General features: G+C 29.3%; 1 protein-coding gene across 1 annotated transcript in view; it reads left to right on the top strand.

Moving 5' to 3' along the window:
- The window catches only part of LOC111620512, a 65,705-nt gene extending 52,830 nt beyond the window's left edge, over nucleotides 1-12,875 (top strand). Inside the window, exons 23-29 of the mRNA XM_023362439.1 lie at nucleotides 3,323-3,523; nucleotides 3,633-3,913; nucleotides 7,137-7,498; nucleotides 8,794-8,936; nucleotides 11,946-12,116; nucleotides 12,323-12,550; nucleotides 12,622-12,875. Coding sequence (XP_023218207.1) covers nucleotides 3,323-3,523; nucleotides 3,633-3,913; nucleotides 7,137-7,498; nucleotides 8,794-8,936; nucleotides 11,946-12,116; nucleotides 12,323-12,550; nucleotides 12,622-12,855 — 1,620 coding nt within the window. The 3' untranslated portion in view covers nucleotides 12,856-12,875. The remainder of the gene's footprint in view (nucleotides 1-3,322; nucleotides 3,524-3,632; nucleotides 3,914-7,136; nucleotides 7,499-8,793; nucleotides 8,937-11,945; nucleotides 12,117-12,322; nucleotides 12,551-12,621) is intronic.
- The last annotated feature ends 2,114 nt before the right edge of the window (nucleotides 12,876-14,989 follow it).

Here is a 14,989-nt window from a genome sequence, read left to right as displayed (position 1 = left end):
TGCTCAATTATTGGAAGTAAGATGAATTTAATGACACATAAATGAATTTGTCAGTGTAGAGTCACAAACGCAAGTTGGACTATTGATCAAAACATTCAAGTGTGCTGCTGTTGTAAGTAAGCATGTTGCAAGTTAAGTTCAGTGGGAAATTGAAGCAACTGTGGGAAATTTAGTGAAAGGTACAGAACTTTTGAGGGAAATTTTAGTGTACTGATTTTTATATTTATACTGTATTTTATTATAAGACATTGAATGTTTTTGAGCAGCCAAAGATGAAAAACCTGACATTCTTTAATACACTCCTTAAAAGTGAAATCATAATACCATGAAGGCATGCACATAGCCACATGAAAATTTCAGGACTGGTAGAGGTGACAGAGATATGCAAATGATTAAGTTTGTGTATACATTGGGTCATGTGGTACATTTGGACTAGAAAAACCAGCAGCCAGCTTGGGCCTTAAATGCTATTAGCAATAGTTCACAGCAGTCAAACTTTCGAAAAAACATAGAAAATGTCTGAGGCAACAGCGAGCTGAATACTACAGCTAATGGCTGGGGAACAAGACTGTGTCCTAGAGGTTTGCAACCTCAATTTGTCAATATATGCAGTTGCCACACATGTTAGGCACAACATGAGTACCATCCAGTGATGTGTGATGCAAAGGATGTAGTAACATCTGCAAACACACTGAAGATGGAGTGGATTGCACTGGCACATGACATAGCACACAGATTTGCCGAATAGCCCATTGAGACCTCTTTGCCACAGCACATGATGAACAAGTCCTGTTGCTGTCAATGAGTGCATCTGTATCCACCCAAAACCATTCACAACAGGTTGCATGAAGTCAGACTGCATGCATGGCAACCAGCAATGGGAGTTGAAATATCTTGGTGTCACTTTGGACAGGACTCTGTCATTAAAAACACATCTGATGAATCTTGCTGTCAAGGTCAATACCAGAAACAACATCCTCCAAAAGTTATGTGGAACTACATGGGGCTCTTCAGTCAGAGCCGGCCCTACCATAGGGCGAACGGAGCAGACGCTCCAGGCGCTAAGTCCTAGGGGGCGCCTCAGTGGTAAAGAAAATTAAAGGATATAAATTAAGGGCAACCAAGGGAGGCGCCATAATAGGATCTCGCTCCATCCTAAAACTTGCCTCGGGCCGGCACTGTCTTCAGTGTTTACCTTACGAATCTCTGCTCTTGGCTTAGTTTTCTCTGCAGCGGAATACTGTGCACCAGTATGGATGAACAGTGCTCACATTAAAAACTAGACACCCAATTAAATAATACCCTGCACATCATAACAGGTACTATTAATTTAAATCTACTCCTATTGATTGGTTACCTATTTTGAGTCATATCCTCCACCTGTACTCCGAAGGAATGATGCTCTGCTCAGGGAATATAGGAAAATATTGTGCAATCCACAACTTCCAATTCATCAGGATATCAATGACCTCAACATAAATCAACTTAAATCGAGACATTCTCTCTTTTAAGAGCTAAGTCCTTGAATTCCAGCAATTTCAACCTTACTGAATCTTGGAAAAGGCTATGGGTCGATGTCTCTCCAATGGAAAGTCAACAATTCCCTTGTATTGCAAAGCAAGCACCTGGTTTTGAGTTATCCATGAATTTTTAGAGTATGTTGAATAGAATCAGACAAAACATGGGATATGCAGAGACAATCTTTTTAAATGAAAAAATGTTGCATCCCCACAGTGTGATTGTGGTGCTGAAAGACAGACTATATGTCATATTTTGGAAGATAGTACAATAAGATTCTGTCTGGGAAACTGAGAGATTTCCTGATTGTGACTGAAAGTGCTCTGAACTATGTTTTTGATTTAGATTTACATTTGTAATTTGTGTTTTTTTGCTCTTTTTACTAACTAGATATGTAGCCATATGCTAAATAAATAAATAGCAATGGGAGTGCCATTAACTTCTTAGCATAGGGATGCATGCCTAGTATGATGTCCTCATCATTGCAACGTGATCACTGAATGGCATCAGGTAGTGCTTATGGATGAATCCTGCTTCTGTCTTTGGAGGAATGACAGCTGTGGACAGTTTGGAAGTATCCTGGGAAATGTTACATGCCAGCCATTTTTGTCGAGTGTCATGCCAGGCATCATGTTCAATCAGCAGACAGCCCTGTGCATATTTCTGGTAGTATGACAACAGAGTAGTATGTCACACAAATTGTGGGCCTGTAGTTCGGCCACTGGTGCAGGCCACATTTGGCACAGTGTTCCAGTAAGATAATGTCCTATCACATGTCAAACAGCAAACTTTCACCAATTTGAACAGAATTCACATCCTTCCCTGGCCAGCAGCCTTGCCAGATCTTTCTCCCATCAAACATTTGTGGGACCTCATCTGATGTGAAGTGTACTGAGGACCACCACCACATACTATGGACAACATGTGTGCCACAGTAGATGCAGCTTGGCAAAGGATACCTCAGGCAACTATTAATTGCTTCATCGATAGTATGCCTATATAACTGCCTCTGGAGCCATATTTATTACTGAATAAACAAGTATCTGTTATATATCTTTGTTCTTTTAATTGTTTGCTTAGCTCTTTCACCTCTACCAGTCCTGCAATATGCATATGGCTACGCACATTCCTTTGTGGTGTTGTGATTTCACTTTTGAGGAGTGCATTATGCCATATTTAGAAGGAAGATGTTCAAATTTAGTGGGAACTGCAGTTTTAACTAATGGGAAGCTTATATGTCAACAAGCTTCCCATTAGAGCATTTGGCAACAATGCCAGTAACTCTCAAGAGTCAACTAGTATTGGATTACTAAATATTTTCAAAATATCAAATGGCCAGATTACCAAGATTGTATTGTACTTTTGAAAGGTAGAGGAGAATTGTGTAATTTTTTCTCAGATCAAATTGTCTTCAGTATTGCAGTCAAAAATCAAAATAAAATTTGTACAACACATTAAAAGTATTGTTGAAAAGTTTGCAAATCTCAATCCTGAATAACTCATTGAAATAATTCACTTTCTGAATTAAAATTAATGCTGAATAATTTAGTATTGATAATTAATTATAAATGTATTTATAACAGTTTTCTTTGCTGTTAGGATTATTTCAAATGATTAAAATTTCAATAATGAAATGCTTCTGTAATTTGATTTTGTGTTTATAAAAAATTAAATCTTCAGAATAAGTTTGTTTTAAAATAATTTAAAGTGAAATTATTTAAAACTTATTTTAAAAATTATTTTAAATATATTATAATGTACTGTTAAAATCACTTCAGATAATCCAATTTTTGTTTTGATGTAGTCATTCATCAATGGATCATATCACCGATCAGAATTCAATGCTAGAGGAACCTGGAAACGTGCACATGAATTTAAACTTGTAATTCCAAGATATTCTTGGGATATTCAAGCAGAAAGAGAAATTAGTGATTCTGAAAGTTCTTCTTCAGCTGTGTATACTAGATATAGAATGGTTCCAAAAACTGAAGAAGGAAAATCATACGTAAGTACTACATTTATTTATTCTTTATTAAAGAATGAATAAGTGCAAAAAATTTTATTGATTATATGAAGACATAAAGTAACATTCCTCTTTAATAATAACTGTTTAGGTTGGTGTGCCAATTCAATTGGATAATTTTGATTTAGAAGAAGTACACATAAAATATAAAGGACATATGAAGCACAAACATGTAGAAAATCAGTTATTACCACAAAAACTGCGTGAAACTGATTACATCAGAAATAAAGATCAACGTTATCCAGGAGTTGAAACAGTCATAGATGCTTCCTTAAAGTTTCCAAATGAAAATAAAGAAGAATCAGTAACTGTAAAAGGCCATTTATTAAGGGTGTATGAAGATAAACCACGCTCATTTGACATTTTTGGAATGTAAGTAATATATATATGATATAAAATATACATTGATAGTGCAGGTTGCTCACATTTTATGCTGGTGATGCATTCCTGGAAGTGGCATAAACAATAAATACTTTTTCTGGAATAGATAGTGATGTGTTACAGACATCCATGAATAAATACAGGAAATCCTCATTAGTTCAAAATTCAGAAGAAAAATATTTGCAACATCAATTTTGAATTATCCATGATTTACATATTTCTCTATAACATGCCAAATGCCATGTAACTGATGTAATTTATTAAGCAAATAGAATATGGCTACTTATACAGAGCACTATTATCATTAGTTAATAATAATAGTATAAATAAACTGCAGGTAAACAGCACCTGTCTGGTGAGAACCTCATAGGTCCCAGATAGGTTTTATAAAAAGTAAAGCAGAATTCTTTGAAATGTAGTCCAAATTATTTTTAAAGTTGCCCAAAAAGTAGTAAGTTGTCCAAAAGTCTAAAACTCTACAAATATCTCAATTATCTACTTGTAGCCCAATCTTGCAATTCTGAAACCCAGCCATATTTTATGAGATAAGAAGAAAAACAAGGGTAGTCCATGGGTAAGGTAACATTTGGAAATGTGTTACTGTAAAAGCAGTCATATTGACCAGATTAGAGTTGTTCTTGGTCTGTTATTCTCTTATAGCATGGAGGTACTTCAATCTAAATGAACAAGTTAACATATGCCTACCACAGTTCAGACAGAATTTTCACTTCAAATTACAAAGTGGCCATATTTTGAACTAACTGAATTCCTTAACAATAAAAGTACAATTATGAACTAATGGGATTTCAAACTATCTGAGTTTGAATTAACAAGGATTCCTGTATATGAGTTATTGAAAGTGAAAGCAGTGTAAGTCACTTTTTGTCTATATTGAGAAATTGTAGTCGGTAAACAATGTAAATATTCCTATTTCTTTACAGCAAACATATAAATAATGTTGTCAGGAACCGAAAGTGAGCATCAACATAGTTACTTTTGCTTTCAATGGTTCATATATTTTTTCAATAATAACATGTTTAATACCAAAATTTTTCTAATACAAAGTAATTAATAATGTAAAAGCCATTGTGTGTGTGTGTGTGATTTCCATATAACTTCTGCAATTTTTGTCCAATTCAGATGGAATTTTGGTTATATTAGTTTTATGTTCTGATAGAAAGTATAGGCTACTTATTTTGTGGAAATATTAGCTATAGAATAAGCTTTTTATTGATTTAGGATTAGTAATTGCACTTATGTTGCAGTGACATTTGATCTCATTTAGTTCATTTTTAAATATTTTGGCAAATGGTATATTTTAAACTTACTTCATTAAATTTAAAATTTAAATTTTAAAAAAGATTGTTGCATTACGTTACTTCTATAACCAATCTTTTTAAAAATTTTTCTGTAGTGGCCACATGACATTCAATTATCCAATCAGAAGTAATGATATAATGATCCCATTATTTAGAAAGTGTTATTGCTCATCTAACTAATATACATACAATTCATCTTTGATTTATTAATGTGGGATTAAAAAGACTCACTATTTTGTCAAAAAAAGTTTAGAGGAAAACATAAGAGTAAAATTGGTTAACTCTATGTTTCTTTATCTCATTCAAAAACAATATTAAGGAATCTATTACTAAACAAAGACATTCATTCATTTCATTTCTTTCTTTATTAACGCACACAATGGTACATGCCGGGTTCCGCAGTGAGCACTACCCGGTGATAACAAATTACAATAATAAAGATACAGATAGATATAGGTGTTACAAAATACATAATTAATTATAATATAAAGGTAAAATACACAGGTGTAATAGGTACACAATACAATAACACAATACAATACAATACAGAAAACACTGACGATCGAGCGGTGTCTCGAAGATTGTGCTTGGTGCGATTTCAGNCTTTTAAAAAACATGAATTATGAATTTAATATATATAAATATATGATTAAATTAATTTAATATATATTAAATTCATAATTCATGTTTTTTAAGTGAAAAAAATGACCAAAAATTGTTACATTTATCTAATTAATATTTGCTTATAATTTAATATATATTAAATTTATAATTTCAACCATTATTTGAATATATGCATATATTCAAATAATTTTCTGACATTTTTTTCAATTATTCTTTTCTTCTTTCAGATCTCTCAAAATTATCATCATATAATCTATAAACACTGTTTAGCACTTTATTAAAAAATATTTCATTTTTCTTTATGAAAAATACTGTAAATAATAAAATTACATTATAAAATAAAATTTTTATCAAATTAAATGGTGACACACACAGATTAGTTTAATTCTAGAGAACAAATAGTTTAAGAGAGAGTAATATAAAAACAATAAAATTATTGTTAAATATAATTTATAAACAAGTCAGTGAAAATATGATGGATTCTTTCCATGTTTCTGAGAGAATTATTGTTAAATTTTTGAGCACAAGCTGTTCTAAAAACTGTTCTAATGTTTATTTTGATTACAAATCATTTTAATTAACTAAAAAAATTTTTAAAGCATATTTTTCATTATATCAGTCTTGATATAAATCGAAACATCTTATTTGAAATGCTTTAAGAACAAGACTTCTAAAGTGTAATTCTTAATATAATTACTATTTTGTAAGTTTTTTAGATTGATCTTATAATTCAAGCTAAATATTTTCACTTGAAATTTATCAGACTGTCACAATCCAAAGATATTTGATAAATATAGATACTGAAATATAAACATTAGTTTGTCTTAAATGTTACAATTTACAATTAATATTGCAGATTTAGAAACATTAATATTATGAAAAAGAATCTGAATTACATTGTATATAAGATATGATATTTAATTTTATACTGAAGGTAAAAAATTCTGAAGAATTATTTATCTTTAAGTTATAGAATATAATCAAAAGTCAAATTCTATAATATAGCTAGCCTTACATCTAAATCACTGGATTAATCATGTGATTTATGTTTAAGATTAAATTTAAAGAATAAGGAATTATCTTTTTATTGAAAAATATGTTTTATATTTTATAAAAGATAATAATTACAATTGTTTTATGTTGTTTTATGAATAATTTATAAAAATTTAAGTTATTATGATAACTATTATATTCTGTATTTTAAAATTTAAATATAATATTTTTCCTAATACTTGCATTAACATTTTTAATTTAATATTCTTTTATTAAAGTAACCACCAGACACCCGTAGGATCTGAATTATCACTTACAGGAGTTGATACATTAGCTAATATCCGAAGAGAAATTAAAACTGTGACAGGTTCTAAGCACGATTGGGTTAAAACTTTAGTAATGCATAATGATGCTATTTATCGTGGTAATGAGAAGAAAACTGACTATAATCTTAACCTTCTATGGGGTGAAAAGGAAAAGTGTGAATATATAGATCTGAAGCATGATTTCCAGTCTTCATTTTACAATTTTGATTCTACAATTCTATTAGAATGTAAACCAAGAACTAAAGCCTATAATTTGGAAATTAACATAAATACTAATTCACCTGAATGGGATATGCTTAATTCTAAGACTCGTCGTAAGTAATGTAGCCATTATTTTAAACTAAAATTTTAAAACTAAAGTTGTATTTACACTGCACATAAATGAAATAAGATATGGTGGAAACTTAATTATCTGAATTTGATGGATTCAGATAAATGAAATTTCAAACAATCCAAGAAACTTTCTTGTTTTTGTTTTGGGTATAATATCAAGCACTATACATTTAAAGTTTCATAAATGATCTTTTATTAAAGAAGGCATCAATATACAATATTGTCACAATCACTTTTTCACATTTAGTTAGTTCCCTGCATGTTGAAAATATTGGAACAATGCAAGATTAAGTTTATCAGAACCCACAATGAGAATACAGGACAGTAATGATTTCCAGTTATATGGAGAGTTGGAATGTTACACATTCTTTTTTTTTTTTAATCATTTTGGATAATATTTAGTTTGAGATAATTTGGTTTTGGATAATTGAGTTTCCATTGTATATGAAGTAATTTTGCCTAATTAAATTTATATAAAATATTATAGTATTACAAATGAAACATAATTCATAATTTTAAATGTGATTCATATTTGAATTCAAATTGAAAACTAAATAGAATTAATCAGTATTTTTAATTGGATCTAAATAGACCTGAAAATGAAATAACTGTTTTTAAGCAGTAAGTCTAATTAAAATCATTAAGCCAAAGAACATTTCTTCAATTCACTAGTCTTAAATTTTGCTTCGTTTATCTTATAATTTGATATTTAAATGTCTTGGTTTTCTTAATATAATAAATAATTAAGGTAAATTCAAATTAATCTGAAATACAGAGTATTCTAAAAGTAATGACCCTGCCTTTCCTACTTATTTTAAAAACAACGTTTTTAAAATAAGTAGGATTGTATTTAAATAATTCTCTTCTTAATAAAATATGTTAGTCTTAGCAAACCAATAGCCTCAAAATATTGATTCAAATGCCTTTTTCTGGATGCTGTTTGTTATTGATACCATATTCTTGTGTTTAGATCAAAATATGATTAAATATATTATAATATATTATATAGTATATTATATATATATATATACAAATTGAAAATAATGATAACTAATGGATGACTGAACAAAGCTATACATAGAAACTTATCTAAATATATGTTAATGGTCAGTATTTTAAATTGCTGTGTTGTCATCTTGGATATCAGATTACAATGCTTGTTGTTCAATATCCTCATCATGAGTTTCATTATTATTGGAATACTCTTTATATATAGATTTAAAGTATTAAAAATATTATTTATTAACTTTACTTTTCTTTGATTATTTTGTTTCAGAGGTATTCTATCTTGAACGTCATTTAGAAGGATGGGAAACAATGAATTTTAGTCACCCAGCTATTAATATAGATGCAGAAGGAAAAATTGGAATGGATTTTGAAGGTCCATTTTATGATAAGAAATATCATATAAAGAGCAAGGTATTATTAATAAATTCTTATCATCTATTATTAAAAATTTTACATATATTTCTGACTGATATGTAAAATTTACACATTTCTTAGAAATATTTATAAATAAACTTTCACATTTTATCCTATGAATCAAAAAAATATCTTCTACATTTTAATTTATTTTAATTTAATATAATTTCAAATAAAAATAAGAAAACAATATTTTAATGGAGAAATAATTAAATTTAAAACATAAAACATCTTAGTACTTTTAAGTTACAACACTCCTCAACAGCGATGCTGAAATATCAGGTTATAAAAATAAAATTTAGACATTTTGAATGAATTTTATTGACAAGTAACTTAACAATGATTACAATTAATCCTTGTAGATTATCACTATCAATATCAATCACATCTCACCACCTTAACTGCAAACTTTCAATCCCATGAGCATAGAATGACTGGGGGTTTTTCTTTGAAGAAAGTCTTGAGTATCATGTATTGTCATTGAACTACATACTGGTAATATGGTTCTGCAGGGTGCAAAATAGATGTTAATCAGTGCCAATTCTGGGCTGTAAGATGGATGAAGCAGAACCTCCTAGCCCAGACTGACCAGTCTCTCGAAGGTCATCTTTGCTCTATATGCTGGCATGTTGTCATGATAGTATTGGACTTTGTCAATTTTTGGATGAAGTTCTTTAATCTTGATGTACAAACCATCCAGTTGTTTGCAGTACAGCTCTTTGGTGATAGTGATATTAGTTGGAAGCAGCTTTATCATGATAACACCAAACAAATGCAGATCATGCCTTCTTCAGTAGTATCAACCCTTTGACATTTGCAATAGTTGGTTGACTTTTGTTCACCCATGAACACTTTACAGATGAGATTGTGAGCCTTCATTACATTGTGGCCACATTGGTGTTAGAGCAATAGTAAATGAATGTGTTCTAATGAATTTCATATTGTCAAAAATTGCTGATGTGTCTATTTCCAATGAAATATGTGATGAAATGCCCTTAGGTTACTCTACTTATATATCCACATTGAATGTCTCAAAACATTTTTTCAGTCATTTCTATAAAAAAATTGAAATTTGTAAATTTCAACTTTACAACCTGATAGATCTATTGTTATTGTATGATTGCAAATGCAAAAGTGTAAACAAAAAGCTATTGTTGAAGTTACAATAGAAGATTGTAGTAAGTACCATAATAGATCAATAATAAAATTAAAATTTCCATGATGTTGCTAATTGACCTGAATCTCTCAATTAATTATGTTGTTTTTAAGCTTCTTTCAAAAATCAAGAATGTTTCTTCTATACAGTGGATTTCTTCAGCTCTTAAAGTTTTAAGGACTTGCAGCATTGCCCCCCAGGAAACATGATTTTTTTATCCAGGGCATTTGTATTTTCTTTCCAACTTCTTAATGTCTCTGTGATACAATCTAATCTTCTCACAAGTGTTAGTTGATGCTACATACTCAAACAATTGATCCATCAATTTTTTGTAAATTGGAATTTTATAAACTCTGTTTTTACGCAAATGATTTACTTTCTCTTTATCATTCCTCAAAATATTAAAAATTGTTGGCATTTTCCATTTTATGGTGTGATTAATATACTTTGCAAGACATAATGGTTTGACTGTCAAGAGATTAGAAGGATAGAGAGCAAGTTCTCTCATTTCCATCAATCAGGAAACTTTTGTTTCATTTAGCATTGATTATAATAATTATTTAAAAATGCTATCAAGGATTCACACATTTTTTAATGTTTCTAGTTTCTGATTATAAATTTGATTTGAGATTTTCAAATTTCTAGTAACATCTTAGAATTGCATATTCTCCATCTTTCTCATAGATATTTGCAAAAAATTAATAACTAAAAAAAAGTGTGTATGTTTTCAAGACTTAAGAGAAAAAATTTATAAAAGTCATTTGTATAGTTCATCAGATATAAATATTTTAACTATACAGGGTGTCTCAGTTAAACGTTTCAGAACTTCTAAGATGGGTAGGGTGCATCCCGATGACTCAGAATCATATAGCAATGCAGGGTCGGAAATGCTTTTCTGAAGTGGTAGATGGCGTTGCACAAAAGTTCCGAGCATTCTTGCAGGAAATTGTCATTTCGCACAAGGAAGCAGAGTTAGCCGATATGCATTTGGTGTACGGGGCTGCAGATTGTAGTGGGCTAGCCACACAGTGCTTGTACGCAGAACAATATCCAATGAGGCATATTCCCAGCCATAATTTCTTTGCAAGCGTGCACCAGAGGTTAGCTGTTTCTGTGTACATCACCACTTCAGGAAAGCATTTCCGACCCTGCATTGCTATATGATTTCGAGTCGTCAGGATACACCCTACCTCTCTTAGAAGTTCTGAAATGTTTAACAGACACCCTGTATATGGATAATTTTGAAATGTCTTGCATACATATCAAGTTCCTAACCATATAATGTTATATTCTTTGTCAATACACAACAAACCTTAAATCAAAAAGCTATTTGTTTTTAACAGTCAAAATGTTTTTAAAATGATTTAATTTCTCATCATCAACCGCCTCAGGAAATATTCTATTTAGAACAACTTATTTTCAAACATCTTCAAATCTTTAAAATATTAAACTTGTTCTTTCTTTGTTCTCTTTTTTCTCTTTACATCTTGAGAAACTTTAGGCATTATTCACTGTATTATCCCCTCTGCATTTACTTTTCTCTAACACAAAACAACTTTTAAATCCTAAATCGCTCTTGATTATCTCTTTTTTAATTTCTTCTATTCTAAATTCTATGATAAATTTTTATGATTTTTTACAATTTTAATCCTTTTATTTTAAAGAAAATTCCGACTTTTATATTATTTATTACTTTCCTGGGAAATTTATTCATTATATACTCAATTTTTTTAAAATTCTATTTTAATACAATATTGATTTTGTTTATTTATATTTTGTATATAATTTGAAATTTATCAAATTATTCAAATTTATTATTTTACTTAAAAATATTGTATATTCACTGACAGACAGATGTATTGCCTAGTTATGAAATAACTTATTCGTCTAAACTCACAAGTACTCCATATATGGAATTAAATATTGAAGTTCCTGAAGATGGATTTAAGAATATTAAATACAGAACAGATATTGCAAGAGATGGAAGTGGATTTTCTATTGTAGGAACTCATGTTCATACAGTAAGCATTTAGTTATTTATGCAATTTTGATAAAGGTTAAAGAAAAAAATTAGAACCTTGTTTATAACTAAATATAATTATTAACTAATTAAAAGTATGCTTCAACAACATATAATCATATATTCATACTAATATACTTTAGTAATGTTTTATTATCCCAATAATTTAAAAATGTTTTAAAATAACCAAGTGTTGGGAAATTTTAGGATAAACCAGAAGAAGTAAAAGAAAATCTTGCATTTGCATTGAAATTATTATCACCTTTCACAATTTCACTCAAAGGATATGAAGATTTAAAATTTTCAATGGAAATAGCAGAGAAACTTCATCCTAGGCTTGTTCTTCTATCAGAAAAAATAGAAGCTATAGTGAAAGATCGCAATCATCCTATAAATGTTCTTATTAAATCTTTAAGAAAACAATCAAAGAAACAGGTATTTAATGAAATTTATTTTATATTGAACTGATTATATTTGGCATCTTATATAAATTTATGATACTGCAGGAAGAATTTTATAGAAATGCATTTGAAAAATTGAAAGAAAATAGAAAAGAAATCCGTGAACTGCTTTATCCATTTATACAACCAACTGTTGAAATGATTCGTAATATAAGAAGAGAAGCAGATGAACGTACAAAACAAGCACAAGATAATTATGAATCTTTTACAGTTGCAGGTAAATATAAGTATGCAAGAATTTCTTATATGATGATAATTTTTTATTTTTTAAAACGTTGAATAAATTTGCAAATTTCTATAAACATCAAATAGAATTATTTTAAAAATTTGTAAAAAAAAATAACAGCAGAAAATTTGAAAATTTAATGATAAAAATTTATAATGCCTGTATCAAATTATTTGTTTAGAAAAAAAAAAAAAAAGATTACTTTTACCAAATATATGATTTTTTTTCATTTTTGCCTATTAACATCTCTGAAGATGGGTTGTAGGAACCCAAAAATGCTAGTATGATAAAGATATAAACCTTGGAAATAGCAGGTTTTATTTATTTATTTTTTTAAGTAATATAAACATTTTGAGAAATAAAAATAGTCAAACAATATTGTAAAAAAAGAAAAATTTATAAAATTTACATTAAATTATTTATTAAATTTTATGTGAACTCATGACAAAGTAAAACATATTCTATCTTTGCAACTGAAGTCTTCAATAATCAAATTTATGTTTACATTTCAGGTTTATTTATTAAGGCTTATTAAGTAATGCTATATGGCATGTGACTATTACCTCAGCAATATAAACATAACATAAAACACATGACCAAAAATAAAAGCAATAAAATACATGTATAAAATTTATGAAATTTTTGTAATATATAAAAATTAAAATTATAAGGTAAAGATAAAACATGTGTGTATATAAATAAATTACAATGGTAAATTATAAATCATTCCTTTACTTAAATTTAAAATAAGTAAAATTAAAAAAATAAAAAGAACTTCATATTTAAAGTTGCTGTAAGAGCAGGGCCAACAAGAACTTGTATGATTGTATGAGGTCTGGGGGTAAAGCAGATAGAGTAGGCTTTTTTAGCCCTTTTTTTTTGAACAAATAAAATGTGTAAAATGTTTCTTATTATATGTTTGTCAACGTGGACATTAATTATTAACAGGACAATTATACTGGTGTTAAGCTTTTTACACAAAAATTGAGGAAAAAGTTCTTAAAGAAAACAGACTTTCTTTAAGAACTTTTTCCTCAATTCTTGTGTAAAAAGCTTAACACCAGTATAATTGTCCTGTTAATAATTAATGTCCACATTGACAAACATATAATAAGAAATTAAGTAAGGACAGTAAGGCAATAATAATGAGGGACTCTTTTGTTTATGTTGGTACCTGTAGTATCCATAATGCCACAATATCTTTTCTAAAGCTCTTGAATCATTTGGTAAAATCTTGAAACTTTCTCTACAGACATTTTCTATTTGTTCAAGTATTCTACTTTGAGAGAATTGAGTGTGTAAAAGACTATGGGGGGTACATAATTGACCTACCTAATAGGGGGTACCTACCCTAGAAAACCCGCTGTGCATCTCACTGAGCAGTTCCCAGTTCTGAGAGATTGGATCATATACATAGCATCCTATAAAATTGTTTGAAGCAGAAATGAGGTTTCTGCAATCTGTAATGCAAATATTTATCAGAATGACAAAGTTAATGCAAGAGGAAGCGTTTTTTACTCATATTTATATATTTATGAAATGTCATCTTTATTCTTAGCATGATGTGAATGTTTTTTAAACTTGAAGTAATTGCAGAGTTAAGTTATATGATAGACTTGAAAAGTATATGCTAAGTTATATGATAGACTTGAAAAATACATATAACATCCTGAAAATCATTGACTTTGGCCATGATGTGCAAAAGAAACTGGAATCTCTTTTTTGAAATAAAATAATTTCAGAGAGTGTAAAAATGAATTTTTTTTTTCTTGTGCAAAAGATTTCTACATTATGGCTGCATTCGAAGTACTGTTCATCTTGCAAATGAAAAGTAGACTGTTTTGTGATTTTTAGACACTGCATCTATCAGTAAAAGTGAATAATGGTCAATAGAAGATATATGCCAGATTGCATTTTTGTTAAAATATCTTCCTTATGAGGGTGTCGACAAAGTAGTAGACAAATGGAGAATATATCATACCAAGAAATACCAGAATCTTAGTTCCTGGAAAATAGCACATTTGATTCTAGTAAACTGTGTCCTGATGATGTCAGCTGTGATTACAACTCAAAGTCAGACATTAAAGTTTGATGACAAAAGGTTAAAGAGCACATGTTTATGTGCTATAGGAATATGTTGCTGCACTATTGGTTAAAATGTTTTATATAAAGAACCAGGCAGAATAC

Source organism: Centruroides sculpturatus, unplaced genomic scaffold (assembly GCF_000671375.1).
Source record: "Centruroides sculpturatus isolate CEXI.00-Female unplaced genomic scaffold, Cexi_2.0 scaffold265, whole genome shotgun sequence".
NCBI lineage: Eukaryota > Metazoa > Arthropoda > Arachnida > Scorpiones > Buthidae > Centruroides > Centruroides sculpturatus.
This window is presented reverse-complemented; position numbering and strand designations above follow the sequence as displayed.